This window comes from Rhea pennata, chromosome 29, assembly GCF_028389875.1.
Source record: "Rhea pennata isolate bPtePen1 chromosome 29, bPtePen1.pri, whole genome shotgun sequence".
NCBI lineage: Eukaryota > Metazoa > Chordata > Aves > Rheiformes > Rheidae > Rhea > Rhea pennata.
Window position 1 is genome coordinate 2,409,459 of NC_084691.1, and position 19,339 is coordinate 2,428,797.

At 52.7% G+C, this 19,339-nt stretch overlaps 1 protein-coding gene across 1 annotated transcript; it reads right to left on the reverse strand.

Moving 5' to 3' along the window:
• Nucleotides 1-12,865: 12,865 nt before the first annotated feature.
• NEUROD4 (neuronal differentiation 4) lies at nt 12,866-13,861 on the reverse strand. Its single transcript, XM_062597470.1, has one exon. The coding sequence runs from the start codon at nt 13,859-13,861 to the stop codon at nt 12,866-12,868; it is 996 nt and encodes a 331-aa protein (XP_062453454.1).
• Between the last annotated feature and the right edge of the window lie 5,478 nt (nt 13,862-19,339).

The window sequence follows — 19,339 nt, forward strand, 5'->3', positions numbered from 1 at the left end:
CTGATCTAGAGTGACTCTGCCTGAATAGTAGGGTTAGACAAAATGATCTTCAGATGTCGTTTCCAACCCTAACTATTCTGTGACTCTGTGAATGCTGAGATACAAGCCTGAAACAGAGAAACATCTGCTTATGTTTGCATGTCCCAGGATATCCCTAGAGACAGTGGGAATGGTGTAGGGGTCATGTGTGGGGCATCATGCAGAGTGTGCTCTAACTGGGCCATGTTGGGGTATCTCTGGCAGCCCATCATATGCCTGGCAGGATGGATAGTAGAGACCAGGCAGCTGGGCAGGTACATCCCTCAGCAGGCACATCCCACTCATGGTGCCGCCCTGGGATGTATCTGGGCAAGTGAACTGTGTCAGGCACCGCTGTGCAGCATCTCAATGTGCTCCATCTCACTAGCACTGGCAAGAGCTGTCTGCTGGCCAGGTCTCCAACAGTCCCTTCTGTGGGTGGGATGCAGGTTATGCCCAGAGGGAGCCTCCAGGCATGGCTGTACCCACTCCAGGGCCATACGGACCATGGCAGTCTCTCTGAGAAAGAGGTGAGGGCTGTGAATATCACCCGGGCCTGTCTCCCAATAAGCAAAGCCCTTCTTGTACATGTCAGAGGAGCAAGCCTGTTACCTAGCTAGGTCAGATGGCTCAAAGGGACCAAAACACGTGCATGCAAGAATTTGGAAAATGACAGCCTCCAGTTAGCCCACTTCCACTAGCAGACACAACCCAGCAACTCCTGCCCACAGGCCTCTACAGGAATGTGGGATGAACTGGGGACAGCACTACTCAGAGCAGGAGGCCTACAGTTTTTTTCTTTCCCCAACCATGCTGTACTTTGTGGAACATGAAGGCTCAGGTCCGAGTGACAGCCCAGAAACAGCCCTCATGGGCCAAACATAAGCTCTAGACTCTGAGACTTCCAAACTGGGGCAGAAGATAGGAATGTCTGAGAAGACTAAACTGCTGCATGCTGCATCCTATTAGTACAGCCCTCAGTCCTCCCTCACCCTAGGCAGCCCTCCCTACAAGCCCAGCCAGGAGAAGACACAGTTCATGGTGCTATCAACATTCCCTTCTCTCTGCATGGTCATCAAGCTTTGGCTTGGCTCAGGGCACCAGAGAGGGGATCAGGAAGGGGAGACCCTGCAAGAGGGTCAGTTCTGCTGCTAGAAGATCGCAGGCGGTTAATATTACTCAGCTACAATGAGATTATCAGTCAAGGATCTCCTGAGACTCCTCAGAGTCCAGGGGAGTGAGGTGGTACCTCTTCTAGCTGCATTGCAGTCTGCCTTGACAGCCCTGTGCTGCTCTCACTCAGCCAGACTGCAAGGTCAGCCTGCCAGTGAGGGCCTCACCCATGCCAGCCCTGGAGTAGGAGTTCAAAGTCCCCTGCCGTGACTGGGGCCCTTTGGGCTCTGCTATGAGAAAACCTGGTGACAGGTTGCTGCCAGCCCTCTCCAGATCTGCGGAAGCCTGGGTGAGCTGGGCTGTCCCGCTGAGGTGAGGGATACTCTTGCGCTGGCCACGGCCGTGGCTGGACTGAGCAGATGCTGGGGGAGCGCCGCCCCTAATCCCCTGGACCAGGCCTCGCTGCATAAACACTCTGTACAGCTTTGCAAACAGATTGAACTGCGGCTGATCTGGAGCGCGGCAAAGAGCTTAGAGGCTTGGTGGAGCCAGCACTGGGATTTACGCGAATTACCCACCCCACGCTGGCAGGAGGCTGCAGAGGCTCCTCCAGAGCCAGCAGGATAGAGAGCTCAGCCACATCTTCACAGGGCCAGGAGGGATGTGGGAAGGGGACCTCACTCTTCCCCAAGCCACGGCAGGATGGAGACCTCAGCTGAAACTCTATAGGGCCAGGAAGGCTACAGGAATCGGATTTTGCTCTTCCCCAAGTCACCTGCCCCAAACACCAGGCAGGGTTCAGGAATGTGTATAGCAGAGCAGTGGGACAGCCCTGCTCCCACCGCTGGAAGCCCCTGACAGGGTCGCTAGGATGGAGGACTGGCCAGCTGAATGCACTAAGGAGCTATAGGCTGCCCCCAAAGCCCTGAATTAAAGGGAGATGAGATCACACCAGGGTCTGGTCTGCTCCTGAACCCCTCTGGTCCCATCACCTCCATGCCCACAAGCTGGACAAAGTGGCTGTGGAAGCTGCATGATCTGAGGAGCCCGGGCCTTGCAGATTCCCCTGGCACCCCTTAACCCACCACAGTGGGGGGAGAAGGGGGGGGGACCCGGTGCAGGGACACCAGCACAGCATAATGTTCTCAGTCTGTCCAGAGTGCACCGCCCCAGTACTGGGAGCCTTATAAAGGCAGAGGGAGAGGCAACCACACATGGAAAATCACTCTGTCAGCCTTTACTTGGAGGCTCCCATCCCTGCTACCCCTTCTTTTCACTTGTGCCCAGCAGCCCATTCTCCTGCCAAATTCCCTTTTTTCCACCAGCAGATGCCCCACTATGCTGAGCTGTAGCCTTCCTGCTGTCCCATCACCTGTGCTGTTACGGTGCTCAGCACAAAGCCCTTTCCAGGCACCTCTACTCTAACCAGCTCTCTGGGATCTGTCCTGTTTGTTCCACACACGTTCATGGCTGCCAACTCCTTCAGACATTTGCTGTTACCTCCTTGCACCTGGCAGAGCCTTACTGCATGGCCTGTGACATGCTAGTTTCACCTTGGTGTCCCAAGAATGTCCAGAGCTCTCTGGTGGGGTCCAGCTGGCTTCAGCCTACCCAAGCTGTGACAACAGAATCACAGAGTTGATGGAAACTCCTGAAATGCCAAATTCATCATCACTCAGGTGGTGTCTCTGGATTGCTCATGGCACACCTTATGTTGTATATAGTGTCTGAAGCGTTGTGGCAGCCTTTACAATGTGGTGGTGACCTTGTCAATATTGTGATGTGTAGAAGAGCAGGTCATCTTCTGAAGAACATGCGAGCTCTCCCAAGCAGGTCTGAGATAGAGCCAATGGTTGCATTTTCCCCAGAGACACAACTGGGGAGGCAAAGAGGTCAAAATCAAGCAGACAGATCACAAATCCTCATTTCAACAGATAAGATGCAATCTTTGAAAGCTCACAGGACACCACAGCCTGGGACATGCTGACTGGGACACTGCAGCTAAAGAAGTGTGTGTTAAACAGCATCATGTACTATGCTTTTTTCTAACGTGTTTCTAATTCTTCAACCAAACCTTTATCCTTTTGCTTTGCTAAAATGAACTTATTTTCACCATATAAGGTCTCCAGGACATACTCACACTGTGGGGTGGGATGTCACACTCTGTGCACCTTGTTTTCTCTGAAAGGCCTTAGAAACCTTGTAGAAGTGGTCTAAGGAGCACCCACTTTGGGGTGAGAGTCATGGGGTAGCCTCCAAATTAGGCAGAATGAAACAGCCCTGGGCACAGGGCAAGGCACAGTGCTGAGCAGTCGGTGGCAAAAGGAGACTGCTATTCTGCCATAAACTCAACATATTGTTATCACATGAGCCTGCTCAACACATTTCTTCTTCCAGCCTTTTTATTCATCCAAATAGCCAAAGAGCCTCATAGAACACTTACAGATCAGTTCATCCGGAGACATCTACAAGGGCACTGCATAGAGGCCAGGGGACAACAAATTTAGGGTATGACAGGGATTCAGGGCAGAGTGAGTCATCCTCTCATGCTGCAAGGCTGGGGAGGCAGAGCCTGGAGAGTGCAGTGTCTTTCAGGACTCAGGGCTGTCCCTGCTGAGTGTTCCCACAGGTGTGCTGAGAGACTGGGAGTATGAGTAGCTACTCCTGAGTAGCTGCGAAACCCCAGCAGATTATGGGCTGGGGACTGTGAAGTAGATAATACAAGGTAGAGGGGTGAGGAAAGGTTGTTTCTTCACATTTTGCTACATCTTACATGGCCTTTGTGAAGGTGGGAGAGTCTGGAGGATGATGGAAGGAGATGGGCAGATGTAGGAAGTATCTGGCTAACAGGAGGTAGCTCCTCAGCTCACAGGAATAGGAGTCATACATGCTTCTATATCAAGCCTAGAAGCTCCCACCGAGGATGGATGAGTGTCTGCCCCAAGTACTCCTGTCCCTACAGGCTGTTTCTGCTTATTCTGTCTTGGGATTCTCCAGACAGGGCTTGGGGTGCCCTGGACCTCAGAGGAGTTTTCTGGAGGACTCAAGCGGATAGACAGTCTCCTACAAGACTGCAGTGGGCCCAGTCTCCAGCTGGTCAGGCTCTTGTCCCAAGTTTCCACACAGCGCATCCAAAAGAATCTCTCCTGCTGCAACATTGCCTAGTCCCATGTTTCAAGGGCTTGGGTGTCTGGAGCAGCACACACCTCTCTGAGGCTGAGCAGACTGGAGGACATTGGATTCTGCAGGGATAGGGACACATCATGCACATCCACCTGCATAACCATGTCCAAACAGAGCAGCAACAGCTTGAGTCACAGGGGGAAGAAGAGTCTCTCCCTGAGTGCTGTGACGTCAGCTCTGCTATTAACACACACAAAACGTGGGTTGGTATGTAACACGGCGTGTGGCTGGAGGTCATTGCTCTGCACAAGTGCAATTTAACCTCGATACCCACTGAGCACAGATGAGCTGTGTCCCAGCTTGCCGGTGTGTCCCAGCTCTGCTGAGGTTGAGGAAGATGCAACCACGTTGTCTTCCTGAGACCATGTGCAGCTCCTTTCCCACTAGCCCACACTAATCAGCAAGAAAGTTAGTTGCCAAAATCTGATCTTCCCAAGGAGGAAAAGACGATTAACTCAAGAATCAACAGTCTGATATTTCGGCTTAGTGGGAAAATCCTTGTGGTTTCCCAAGCTGGGCACATTAGGAGCTCAGTGGCTCACAGTGTTATCAGATTACAAACAATATCAGAATTACAGCTTTTAAATCTGGGTTTTAAAAAGGCTTAGCAATTATACAGCTCTGGGCACTCCCATCCCACTTTGGAAATCAGGATGATTTGGAGCCAGGACCCTCAGAGTGAAGAACTGCTCTCAAAACTGGCATCTCCAGGGAGAGGCTAAGAGTGTCTTTCAATGAACCCAGTCACCACTGAGCAATCCATGTGCTGGTGCTAGAGACCACAGCTGCAGTCTCAGGAGTGCCATGTGCAGGATGGAGGGCAGGGCATGCCTGCCTTGAATATCTCTTTACTTGCCCAGGGAAGTGGTTTCTCAGGTGGCTTTTTTGGTTCTAATGGTCATGTAGAGATGGCCTGCATGGATGACAGCTTCAGGACCACTGTGCTCCACATGAGCTCCTGCCACCTGTAAGTGAAAGCAGAGAATCAGTTCACTAATCATCTCCACACGATTCTTCTTTGTGCAGCTCCTCAACGTATTGCCTTTGCTGACTGAGCTCCATCTTGTGCAGAAATCTTTGACCTCTCTGACCAGTTTTGATGGCCTTCTCATGACTTTTTCTCACAACGAGCCAGTCCATGACACTCTTGCCAAATTCTTGGGGCACTTTCTAACTCCAGGTTTTCTGGCTGTTAATTTTATTACTTTGTTCCAAAGTGATGAGAGAATGGGGAGAGAGAACAGTCAGAGGACCTTCTGAAGTATCTTCATATTGACCACCCCTAAGTGCGCTGGGTATTTTCTCATTTTGGCCATCCTTGACCCTGCACGCTGCCCAGATGGTTTCCACTCTCTAGTACATTCAAAAGAAGCATCCTTAGAAGTTCCTACACCTTTAGCAGGTTGCACTGCAGAAACTCTCATATGACACATTTCAGTCCCACATTTAACTAGCCATAAAGTTATTCCAGACAGAGATCAGGGTCAGCTGCAGATTTTTTTGCTACTTTGGTAGAAAGTTTTCACTCTAAAGATAAAAATGCTCCTCCTGGATTTCAGTCAGTTCCACCAGGGAGGACCCTGACCGCTGAGGTGTCTTAGAGGGGTGGGAAGGGCTGTTTTGGCATCCAACCTGACCTTTCTCATGGACCAGGCTGGATACCTTCCCTAAGCCCTTTTGGTGTAGATAAAGCTTGGTGGAGATAATCCTGATGGAGATAAAGCAAAGTTTTTGAAAATAGTCCAAGAAGTGACTAGTACTGTCTCTACATCAGGTTTTCCATGGCTATCATCCTCTCCGTTCCAAAGGGTTACCCTCATTTCCAGGCTGAGTTCATCTGGTTTTACCCCCTCCACTACTGAGTCATGCTCTGTCTACACAAAACAAACAGTCCCTCTACCCTAAGAGATATCTCCCCTTCCAGGTGCCCCCAGCTGGGACATTTCCAGAAATCCATGGTGATGGAGCAGTCTGGCACCTTGGGACGTCTTCTGTATTCCATGAACTCTCTCAGAGTTACCAGTCTGTCCATCAGTGCAAACCAGCTTTTCTCATGTGGTCTCACTGCCCTACGCAGTAGCACTTTCCAAAACCAATGCTCATCTGTCAGTTCTAGATACAGGAACTGGAGAACGTGTTGATGGACAATCAGAGGCTCCCAGTACCAGCTCCAAGCTCCCTAGTCTTTCTTCCTGGAGAAGGAGCATCCTCCAATCACAGCTGTGAGATCAGGTGGAGAGGGAAGGGATTTTTAACAAAAGTTCCTCCATCCTTGTTGCTAATTAGTCATTAAGGCTACATAGCTGCAACTGATCAGCCAGACTCACACAGCTCAACTCACAGAAAACTCCTTACCCACATCATGTTGTGTCTCTTTCCCAGTGTTTCTGCACATCCTCAGTCTCGTTAGAGGCAGAAACCATGGGCAGCGGTCGTGATGTGATTCGGCTCCCCAGCCTCAATTCCTGACAGGTAAACACCAGCACCTGAGAGGCATCTCGGCTCCTGGCAGAGCCATGCTCCAACTCAGGCATTTCCAGGCGTGATTTACCAGGCCATCTCCATGGCATGAAATAAACCCCTGTCATGGAGTGAAATAATCTCCCTCCCAGCATTGCTTCTCTCCCGATCTCAAAAGGAGTCTGGAGTGCCCATGGCACTGTTGACCACCCAGTCAGCACTGCCAAGGGCAGATGCAAGGTGGCATTGAGGTCCCAAGCATCCTTTCTAGCAGCTCCAGCACCCAGACCCTGCCTGTCCTACACATCCCCTGAGGCAGGGACCTTTCTCAGCTTCCCCCGTCCATGCCCACAGCTGAGATGAGGCAGACAGCTGTGGGTGTGGGGACCAGCCAGGGTGTGGGGTGGAGGGGAAGAGCATCATGCACTGTTTTAACTTCTTGGAGAGATGGACCTCACCTGGAAACCCAAGCTGGAAGCTGCCCCATCGGCTCCAAGCTAGTGCTTGGGAGTGACATGCAAGTTCTCAGGTCCACATTGTTACAGTGGTCTGCATGGAAAGTGAAACTGCCACATCCTGAAGAGGTATTTGGGTTTTAAACAAGCAGAAGCACCCAGCAGTGGAGTTATGAGTGTGGTGCATCTCAGACTGCTTATCCCGCTGGAAGAGGCAAATACATGCACTTGCCTGGGCATGTACACAGCCAAACTCCCATCCCCAGAAGTATTTCCCTGCCCCTATGTACACACGTACTGGGGGCTATCAGCACGCTCACATGCACTGCATTTGCACACACATGCACTGATGACACACTCAACATCAGACACACACATGCACATGCACACACATGCATAAACACCCTGATGGGGGACAAACACACAAGCAGGGCAGCATTTGCCCCTGCCTCGTGCTGCTCCCTGCCCTCCTGGCACTGGCTGGGGCCATGGGTTTGTTGGAAGGGGAGATTTCCCTGCTGTCAGGCGCACACACGCCTCAGGGACCTGGCACAGAGAAGGGCTTGGCCACTGGCCAGCAAGCAAAGGGCGCTCGCGGGGCTGGGGGGGGAGGGGGGGGGCGGGACACAGCTGGACTCTGGGTACCAGTGGGTCGCTCTCAGCCCAGTTGGCAGCAGTGGGCCCAGCCCAGCCGGCTGCTGTTCTCACCCCGCCGTTCCCAGAGCATCTTTGCAGGGGGAGAAATGGGCGGACATCATTCTGCACGCATGTATTTGTGTGTATGTGCACACGTGTGCGTTATCTGTAGGTGTCCAGCGTGAAGACACACGGCAGGCTTGTGAGTTTGTGTGTGCCTATATGCACATTTGTGTGGATGTAGATGCACAGGATGGTTATGAGCCTGTGTATGCATATTTATGTTGTATGCACTTATTTGTGCATGTATCCTTTTTCTGTGTGCATACGGGCTCAAGTGCTGGCGCGTGCGTGTTTTGAGTGCGTGTGTGTGTATGCCTCTGTGTGCACACGTGTGCTATGTTAGGAGCGTGTTGGTCACGTGTCGGTGCAATATTTATCTGTTCCTCAACTGGACCCATTCCTGCCCCCACAGCTGGACCTAGCCACAACCCGGCACCCAAGAGGAGCCAAGACCTGAGCTGTGGCCCCAGGCACGTGCTGCCCCCACTCATCCTGCCCTCCTTGCCCCAGCAGGGTCCCCTCTTGCACCCATTGCCCGCTCCATCAGGCCATGAGAGTACTTGAGGCCTTCTGCTCAGCCTCTGCGGGTCCCACGAGGTGCCTGACTCCCAGCTGTGATGGCTTTGACCTGGCCCTGCACAGAGATGGGAGCTACAGTCTCACCTCGAGCAAGCCTGTGCCTCAGTTTACCTAGATGTGGTGCAATAAACCCCACAGGCTTGCAGACTGGACCGCAGCACTGCTGCAACTGTTCATGAAGGAAAGGGCTTCCCCACTACTGCGGGATGCAATAACCCCAATGCCACAGTACGCACGGACCAGGGCAGAGCTACGCCCAGCATATGGATGCTGCTCTGTACCAAAATAGCTGCACCCACAGCCCAGCTCGCCACGTGGTGTAGCAGCTTGATTGGTGGGGCCAAGAGACCTTCTTGTAAGCCTCATGCCTAGCCTGCACCTCCTGCACGGCTCAGCCTTGGCCCCTGCTCGAGGTTGAGACTGGCCCCCCCATCCCTTCGCAGAGAGGCTACAGCTGCAGGGCCCCCCAGAGAGGATCCCCCTCCTGCCGCCCACCCCCTGGCCCCACGCGGGGCAGGAGGAGCAGCGCGCTGTGCACATCTTGCACAGATTAGGCACTCCACAGCTCCCATCGGGCTCTGTGCAGCAGCCGGCGTCACGGCGCATGGGGCTGGGGGAACGGAGATGCACTGAGCTGTGCAGGACACATGGAGCAAGCACCGAGTCCCCACACGAGGGAACGACAGGAGCGCCAGGCTGCGGCGGGAGGAGAGGCCCCCCACAGCAGCGAGAGGCTGTTTCAGGTTTTACTGCAGCTGGGAAACGAGGACTCCTGGGTCCTCCTGCTAAACAGCGTGCGGAGTGCTCTGCGCGAAGGCAGGGCGATGCGCACCGCCACTCTCACCCCCGATCCAGGAACGCCGGCTTACACGGGGTGAAGTCAGGACGCCTGGGTCCTCTGCGCTCGCTCTGAGTTGCTGTTTGGAGAGCAGGCAGGACACATCCCACTACCTCTCCGTGGTCCCTGATGCAGAGCTGAACGGCATGCGTGTGCATGAGGCTGTGCGTGTGCATGTGCACACCTCTGTGTGAACATATGTGCAAGGCCCTGCATGTGTGCACACGTTTGTGCGTGTAGGTATGTGGGTACCTGTGCGTGCACATATGCCCGCACATGTGCATACAAGTATGCACGTGTCTGTGTGTGCACATGTGTATGTGCGAGTGGCATATCTGTACTGGTACACGGGCAGGTGCATGTGTGTGCATGCACACGTATATGTGTGGGTATATGCAGCTCTGTGTGTGTGTGTGTGTGCATGACTGGAGCTCCGTATGTGTATGGCTGCTCACGTTTGTTTGCACGTCTGCACAAGCGCATGTGTGAATGCGTGACTGTGTTTGTGCATGTGCACATGTGCGCCCCGCGAGCGTTGGTACAACGTGACTGACGTGCCTGAGCCCAACAGCAGAGCCAGCAACAGCTAAATGTTGAACACAACCAGCCCTGCGCACCATGAGCCCTGCCAACTCCTACCTTCCTTGTGCCCCTGGAGACAACCGCCCCAGTGAGCCCCATGGCCAGTGCCAGTCCCGTGGCTGGTGCTGAGGACCAGCAGCGGCCCATGGAGCCCAGCTACTAGGTCAGGGATCTCGAATGGACCCCAGCTTGTGGGGAACTCAGACCAAAACTCCAAGCTCTCTGGATCCCTCTGGCTTCTCTGCCTCACCTCCAATGACCAGCAAAGCCCTTTTATGCCCAGCTCTGGACAAACCTTCCAGAAACTTCTTTCATCTCAGCACCACACAGCTCTCAGGAACCTCCCCGCCCCACACAGCTCCTCAGCCCAGGTTGTACCCAACCTGTCCAGCACCAGGGAGAATGTCACCCTTCTCCAGACTTGGGATCGCCTGTGGTCCTCAAGCTCCCTGGAGACTCTTGCAGGCTTCTAGAGCAGCTCAGCTAGACCTCTGGCTGCCCCATTCCATTTGGTCCAGTTGATTTGAAGTCATCTAACAAGTTTCCCCTCAGTGTTTACACCTGAACTCTTCTGCCTTGGCAGAGGGCTGAGGGGCAGAGTCAGCAGTGTGGTCCTGTGAAGGCTCAGCATCATTTGCCCAGGGCATCACGCAATCTTTGGTCCATGGCATCACAGACCTTGGAGGATAGGGGGATTTACCTGCTTAGTGAAGGAATCTACAACAGAGATGTCTCTGCATGGGCTGGGATTGGATAACTGAGAGGATCAGAGGATCTCCCCGGCCAGGACAAGAGACAGCAGCTCATAGCCACAGTTCCATTTGTCCTGGGACACAAGGTTAAAACTGCTCAGGCTCCACCAGCTGGTAGCTCTGGGTTGGGCATCAGGGACTCTCCATCACATGGGGGAGAAGGGGAAGTGCTGTAAGCTTGCAACCCTCTGTCTCCATGTTTAACTGCAGATGCAGCCAGCCCCAGGTCTGCTCAGAGACCAGGACTCCACATCCCACGGGGAGGCAGCTCAGGTGTTTGAACAGTGATGTCTACACCAGGGACCAGCGTATCATGGCCAAGGGACACCAGGCAACCCCTCGCCACTGCTGCACTACAGACCACAGAAAAGGAGACAGGAGAAGAACATTCAAAGTCCCAGGGCAATCTGCTGGAAACAAGATCACAACTTTATTTGAGCTAAAAATCCAATTCTGCTTTCTTTACAAAAGGATAAACATTTCTCTTAGTACAAAAGGAAACAAGCCCCAAGCCCTAGGATCCAGGGGCTGGACAGGGACCTCCGGAGCACAATTCATCTCCAAATTCCCAACTCTATACAAAACACCTCCGCAAAACAGTGAGGTTTGGCCAACCGGGCTCATACGGCCAGCAGGATTTCAAAAATAATTGCCTGGATTTTCTTGAAAACAAAAATAGTTGCATAGCCTTTAAAAGTTATTGCTCATACAGAAATGCAAGGGACAAGCTAGGATCTGCTGGGCACAGTCAGGCAAAGAGCTTCCAAAATACAAGAAATGGCAATGTTAAATATGTAGTTAAACATTAAATATGTAACTCCTTGGTTAAATACTTGGTTTAATCACCAGAAAATAGACCATGAGGGCAGGAAGAAAATAAATTAAATAAATAATGGCTAATAAATAATCCTGGAGCAACAGCACTGCAAAAACCACGTCTCCACAAAGCTAACTCCAACTAAGCACTTGAAAGTCAATTGGAAAATGAGGAAGTTATTTAGCACATTCCACATTTCATGTAAAATGGAAAGAAATAAATTAGACTTGAGTAAATAATAAATAATACAGAAAATTAAGACATACTTCTTTTGGCAGGATGTCTTCAGAACACAGATCATGATAAATACACTACAAACCATAAGAAGTCATGGCCCTAGTCAGGAATACAGGTTTAGCTGAACACTCCTCTTTCAGCTATTAAGTCTAAGATATTTGTGCTCTGAAAGATCAACAGTCTGTTAAAGAGGTTTCAAGATCCATGTGCTGATATTCTTATGCTGGTTTTAGGTAGTAAACAAGGTCTGAGGCTCAGGAATAGGACGGACAGCAGAGACCAGCAGGCTCAGTGCAGGAGGGGAGCAGTGGACGGACCATTAAGCATAACATCTGAACCTGGCTGGATCATGTCATCCCTGGTTGATATGCAGGCAGTGAAGTTAAGGTTCTTCATTGGGTCTGAGAAGCTCCAGGGCGGAAAAACTATGCTGGTCTCCTATAAGTAATTTATTCTCACGTCTGGCATTCTGTTCAGCTGTGGCTGGACTGTAGGCTACCCTGGGAATCTGAGCTGCCTTCTCCCTAGGGTCTCATCAGAGCATGTGGAAGGTGAGCTGGTCATCCAGAGGGCGAGCAGGACCTTATCTTCACCTGAGGCAAGACAAAGGTGTGTTCACGCCCCACTACACCAAGGAAGGAGCAAAATAAGCCATAATTTACTGGCAACGGACAATTTGTCCCAAGTGCAGTCCATTGAAATGGGTTCACATCAGGAAAAGATGGACATTCCTGCAGGGTGAAGCCACCTTCATGAGCATCTCTGGTGGAAGGGTGCAGGAAGCAATGGCTCAGCTTTCAGCTGTGGCTGTTCCTCTTAGCAGAGCTCAGCACCTGGACATCTCTGGCCAATTAAGATTCAACCCTGGAGCCTGGAACAGAAGCGCTGCAGAAACAACTGCTCGGTTCCCAGGCCGGGTGTACCTGGAACAGGCTCCTCACAGCCCCACATCCTGGGGGCAATGCTTTTTGCACTGAAAAGTGTTTCCCATAGTGCCTGTAGAAGGCTGCTGTGCAGGTTTTATTTAGGTGCAGAAATGAACAATCCAAAACGTGTTTAGCTATCAGGAACCCAAGGGGGAGGGGGGCTGAACTTCTCTTTATGTCAAGAATGTGGGTCTAACTTTGCTTTTTTATTCATTAAATATGGCATTAAGCTGAGGCCCAGCGACATGGTGTGGGTAGGACTCATAGCTCATGTCTATGGGGATCTCATAGCGGGGCACTGTGTTTTGGAAGTGAGAGGCATGTCCATGTGTTCCAGCCAGGCTGACAGAGGGATAGTGGGCCATGAAGGTGTAGGATTTATCCAAGTCTGGCGACCCGTCTTGCTTCAAGGAAAAGTTCCCACTGATGCTCAAGGGTGGCGTCAGTGGACCTTCATAAGGAGGAGTGGTGCAGTCAGAGGGATGGTTTCCAAAGGAAGGATCCACCAAACTCTTGAAGGTTGGGGGCTTTAAATGCAGCAGATGTGTTTCCATAGTCCCATAGGGTGGGCTTGGGAGCCCTGGGGTCTGGTAACTAAAGGAGTGGCTGGATATGGCCGATTCACACACTGGGGACTTCTCTTCATGTTTCTCTAGGAACAAGGTCTGGGGTCCCAGCTGCAGACAGCCAGCCACTAGGTTACTGGTCGGTTGGGACAAGCCTTTGCAGAGCATCTCCACAAAGCTCTTCCCTTCAGGAGTCTGCCCAGTTTCAAGTACCTCAGACAGAGCCCAGATGTAGTTCCTTGCAAGCCTCAGTGTCTCAATCTTGGACAACTTTTGAGTCTTGGAGTAACAGGGCATCACCCTCCTCAGGTTATCAAGAGCATCATTCAGACCATGCATGCGTGTTCGCTCACGGGCATTGGCCTTCACCCGCCGGGCCCTGAATCGCTCCAGCCTCGCCTTGGTCATTTTCTTCTTCTTTGGTCCTCTTCTCTTTGGCTTGTCCCCATCATCCTCTTCCTCTTCTTCTTCCTCAATGCTGTCATGTTCTTCATTCAAGCCAGCCATCAATCCAAAGGGACCTTGCCTGCCATCCTCTCCCTTCAGCTCATCTTTGGAGCTCAGCGTTTCATCCATCCAGGCCTGGGTGCTCACTAGCTCTGCCATCTCTTTGTGTTTGGCATAAGTCTTCGTCATCTCTGATCTCTGCAACAAAGGGACAAGGAGATGTTACTGAATTCCAGCAGAAGAGTGGTTCAACACATTGGATGCATTAGAAACTGAGCTTAGAATCGTCTTCCAGGCACACAACTCGTTTCTTTCCACCAGTGTTACCTAGAGAATCTGCCTGCCTATCTGTCTTTCTATCTGCAATTTATTATGCACTTATCTTTGTAGTATCTGGCACAAGAGACCCCATTATGATTTTCCACTAGGAGGCTGGGTTTCACACAACTCCTATGTGGGAGTAATTGATTCTCAGGCCCTTCCTCCCCGACAGCCTCACTATGCCATAGGATTAGTGACTTGGGTAAGAGCAGAGGAAAGTGCTCACCGCATGGGCTCATCCGTCCTTCTGCTGGAGAGTCCTAAGCTGGGAGAGGCTGCAAGCCACATTGAACAAGTTCTCCCCATCAATCTTTGCTGAACACTTGCTTGGTTTCCCATAGCCATGAACAATGATGAAGAGATCACAGCCAATGCACTGAGCTAGAAACCGCTAAAGCCTCCTCCTCGAGGAGGAGACTGGTAGCTCTTCTCCTGGAGTCTGGTAGCTTGGAGCCTGGTAGCTCTTTTCCAGGGCACAAGGCTTCCAGAAATTTGACCTTAGGATATAAGCACCCATAAGTTTTACTTGTAGCCTTATCTCAGCCTGGCTATGCAAAGTCCCTCACCACATGGCTCCAACTGCAAGAAAGTGACATGGTTTGACCATCACATTGCCAGTTGCAAAAGGCAACCCGAGAGTACAGGTCTTCTGCTGAGCTGTTTCTGGAGATAGTCGTGCTTTAACTCTTCTAGCTTGAGCTCATTTGCTTGGACCTTCATTTACCTCTGCCACATATCGAACACAGTCACACTGCACAAGCCATCCCGGGTTTCATGTTAATCAGCCCCCCAAATCCTGTCAGCTTGCCTGACTCATTTAATAAAGCTTAGCATGTAAGCAGCTTTGCTGAAAGTGTGCTGTCCAAGCCCTGGGTCCACCGGCTCCACCAACGCCATGTGGAAAATCCCACTTTTAATATGTGTGATGGGACTTGTAGGCTTGGATTAGGGTGTTAATTGCTGTGCACAGCCATCGTATCCCAGGAGGACCATGTGGCCCCAATTAACTCTTAGTTAAATTGGGGCCTGTCAGATGCTATAAAATCTCAGGGGTAAATGTGGGAAAGGACTTTTTTAGGGACAAAATGATGTTCTGGTTGGGCCAGAATGGAGCTGTTCCAGATACCATCCCAGTGGGACCACAGCTAACCATTGGCAACCATGAGAGCAGCCCAGAAATGGCTCCAGGTATGCTCTGACACCTCTCCAGGCTGGAGTCTTGAGGCTGTGAGTCTGGGACTGAAACTACTTCTGTGCCCAGTATGAGGTTACCTCATCTCCCACGATGACATAGTGCTAGGAGCTGTCCCCTAAATAAGGCACAAGGACTAGAACACGGCGCCAGTCCACAAACCAAGTCCTATTTGCCCATCCAGAGGGTCATGCAGGGAGAACACCTGTATATGTAGGTTTCACAATATTCCATTTAATCCTTGTTTCCCTGGGAGAACCAGGAAAACATGAGAACCTCCCATGACCATCACTAGAAAGAAATTTAGACAGGGACAAGAGGAGCAGCGGGTCGGAAGGGCTAATGGTGGGACGGGGCAGTCCTAGAGATCACTTTCACTCTACCTTTGGAAAACTGCCTCCAATACAGCATCCCTGGCCAAAGCACCCATCCTTTGCTTGTCGCATGCATCAAAATCCACATAAGTTTGGTCTTATCAGAAAAAAAATGACACAATTTGGGTCTTTGTTCAAGAGAGAACAATTTCTTCCTCTCTTCCCTGCATTTTGTGGCACAGCATCCCCACGGAAATGTTTCAAAATGTTGTCACTTTGGAAAAGATTTTCAGCATAAATATTTGGGGATTTGGCTCTGTCTTTTCTCCAGAAAACTGATGAAAACAGGAAAAAGTTTGGAAAGAGAGGAAATTGCCTGGGGAAGTCACTCCTGTAGTTTCCCAGTTACCTGAGGAAGAAAAGGGGAGGATGGGAACCCACTGTAAAATGGGAACCATTGTCCAACCATTTTTTTCAAGAATCTTTCATTCTGAAATGTTTGCATCCCACATTGTCTGAAAGAACCACAGGAAACTCATTGTGGTGAAAAATATCTGCTTTAGCTGAAAACTTATTTTTTATCTAGGAAAAAACTACTAAAAAGAAAACCCTGCTATCTGAGTTGTTAGAGACTCTGCCTCTCTGTTAGAGACTCTTTCCACCATTACATGGAAGAGGGACATGGCAGGAGCTGCCATGGCCTCATTGCAGGAGAGCTGTCCCCGTGTCCCATCATCCCAGGCTGAGCCCCAGGGAGTCCACGAGGGGATCCATCCCGCAGCTCCACATGGCACACAGCACACGTTTCGGGGGGGGGGGGGGGGGGGGACATGGAGGTGGTCACTCTAGGCCAGCTCTGCAGCACTCAGCAGCTCCGCACCCCATGGCCAAAGCAAGGGCTGCATGTAGGGGAAGGCTCAGCTCTCAGCAGAGAGAGGGGTGAAGACAGGCTAATTCCAGCCTGGGAGGAAGTCTCTAGACAGGGACTTTTGCAAGAAAAGTGCTCCTATCCTCTCCCTCCATCACCAGTCTCATGCCAAACAATGTCCTGCTGACTGTCCCAGCCCGGAGGTCCTCGCTGCCCGAGTCAGGGCAGCATTAGCACTTTGGCTTGCAGTGGATGCTATGGGGTACTGAGCTCCTAAGGGAGAGGCTGTGGGGTTCAGGGCTTAGCCAGGGGCCCAGAAAAAAACTCTGTCTGGGTGGTGCCCAGCGGATGGTCTCTCTTGGTCTATCCCCATGGTCCCCTCAAACATAGAAGGTGAGAAAGGGGTGAACAAGCCCCTCTTCATGCACAAAGCCTCCTATCTACAGCACAAAGAAAGTGTGTGGAGAGCAGGGGGACTTCAGCTCCATCCCTCCATCCCTCCTCTACCAGACTTCCTGTGCCAGCCCTGCCCTCACTTTGTGTCACCAAGCACCAAGCTCCTGTCCTACAACAGGTCTCAGGTGTTCAGACACACATCTAGGAACATGAGGAACATGCAGCACAGCCGGTAGGAGCTGCTTTGTCCAAACGGATCAACTTTGCGACATGGCCCTGGTCCCCATCATGCAATAGTGGCGATCTGCACTCACATTGCATGCTGCAAATCCAGAAATGGGGGGGGAGGGTAGGAGCAGGGACCTGAATCCGCCTGGCCACAAAACAACCAAAAAGGGGGACATCCAGCTTGTGGTCACATACAGGAACCATAACCACAGCCTCTTGCCCCCAGAACAGTGCTGTGGAGGGCTCAGCATGGTGATCTGGAGGCAGGACACCTGGGTTCATTTCCTTTTATTTTCCTGTATGACTAGGAATTTGGTTTCTACCCTCTGCTTAATCCCCCAGAATAGGCCAATTAGTTCAGGACAACGATTGACTTGCCCTGGATCTGCACAACCCCTGTTCTGAAGAATCTGACCCCAAACAGGGCCACCCAATATCCCTACAGTAGTGAAAGCAGGAGAAACATGCAGAACTGGGGAGAAGAATCCAGAAAAGGTCCTGGCACCACAGCCACAAAGTGGCCAGCCAGAGCCAGGAATCCAGCATGGAAGGGAACTGGAGGGACAAGACACCCATGAGCTCAGACGAGGAAAACTAGGATTTACTTGAGAGCTCTGCAGCATGCCTTGCTTGGGAAGGCAGCAGAATGCAGCCCAGCTGTATGTGGCCCCTGTGGGCTCTGGCTGCAGGGCAGATTAAAGTCCTGCAGCTGCCAGCTAGAACTGCTGCTCCTACAGCTCCAGAGTAGCTAAGCTCAGATCTTCAGCCTGTAGAGTGGTTTGGGGGCACTGGTGTTGGTTGTGCCCGAAAAGACAAACCAGGGCTCCTCCAGCCTAGTCCGAGTCCCAGCCAGAGCCAACTGCATGGGGTAGTAGGGGGATGCACTGAGATTTCCCTGGGAGATCTGCTCAAGGGAAACTCTGCATTATCTAAACACACCTGAAAAAAGTGAGATAAATTTGGGGGTTGCCAGTAGGCACCAAATCCACCCCAGCCCAGGGATGTGGGGCTGCAGGAAGGAATAAGTAGAAGCTATGGATCCAGAAGCTTGGCAGGACTGAACCAGAGGTAGAGGAAGCCTGAGTCTCCCCTGGCCTCAGCTGCAATGGTGCAAAAATTGTTTCCTCCCTGCTGGGATCCTAGCTCCAGCCAGGCTGGACTTGCTGGAGAAGGGGCTGCACCAGGCACCTGATCTGCCTCCCCTGCCAGGGCTCTCCCCTTCTGGCAGAGGTGAAAGTAGTAGAGAAACAAAAACCAGAAGACTTGGAGGGGGCGGGGGGGGGGGCCTTCACCTCCCCCATCATCTCCTTCATCTCCATCCCAAACAGGAGCCTGGCCCCGACGTCACCGGGGGAGCCGCTCCCGGTGGCAGCCGGTGCCTGGGTCCGAGGCAGAGCAAAGCCCCCGACATGAGAGACCCCGTCCGGCGCCGGGGCTCTGACCCCCGGGGGAGCTCCGGCCCCGACGGCTGCAGCCAGCCCTCGGCACGGAGGCACCGGGAGAGCCCGGCTGGGCGTCGATGCCGTCGGGCTCCCTCAGCCTCACACTGTGCACCCCTGGCGTCTCCTCTAGGGCTGAGGGACGGCGCGGAGCCCCTCCGGGACGGGGGTCTGCTGCTCCGCCATCGGGGCAGAGGGAAAGAGCCTGCCGGACCGTGCCGGGCTGCGGGCGCTGCGGGGAGCACCGAGCGGGGCAGGGCAGGGAGCCCCGGCGGGGATGGACACATCCCGCCGGGGCTCAGGTCCTCCGCACCCCCGAGGGTCCCGCTCCGCCCTTACCTGGGTACCGGAGCGATGTCCCCGCCGTCACTTGCCTGGGCTCATGATGCCTCCAGCCCCGGGGGCGCGGGCAGCTCCCGCAGCGGCGGCGGCACCAGCACCGGGCAGCTCCGCTGTCGGGCAGTTTTGAGAGCTCCCGGCTGCCGGCAGCTCCTGCACAGCCGCGGCTCCCCGGTGGCTCCTCCCACGGGGGGAGGTGGCCGAGCCCGGCTCCTCCTACCATCCTACCGGGACACCCCCTCCCCCAGCACTGATGGGACCCCAGGGCCCCAGGCATCCATGGATGGATGCCCCTCGGTGGGGACCTCTGAGCACCGGGCATCATGGATGGATGCTCCCAGACAGGCATCCTTGGATGAGCACCCCTGAATGGGCACCTCTGGGCAAGCAGCCTTGGAGGAGCACCGTGAACATTCATGTGCCAGCTCCTTTCATCAGCACCTCTGGATGGGCATCCTCAGACATGGGCAAGCTTCCCTGGATGGGTGCCCTGGATAGCGATCCTTAGATGGGTATCCCTGGACAGACACCTTTGGACAAAGATCTCTGGATAAGCACCCATAGATGGGC

Excerpts from the sequence above, each read along its gene's own strand:
- NEUROD4 (XM_062597470.1), bottom strand. The coding sequence starts at position 13,861 with ATGACGAAGACTTATGCCAAACACAAAGAGATGGCAGAGCTAGTGAGC.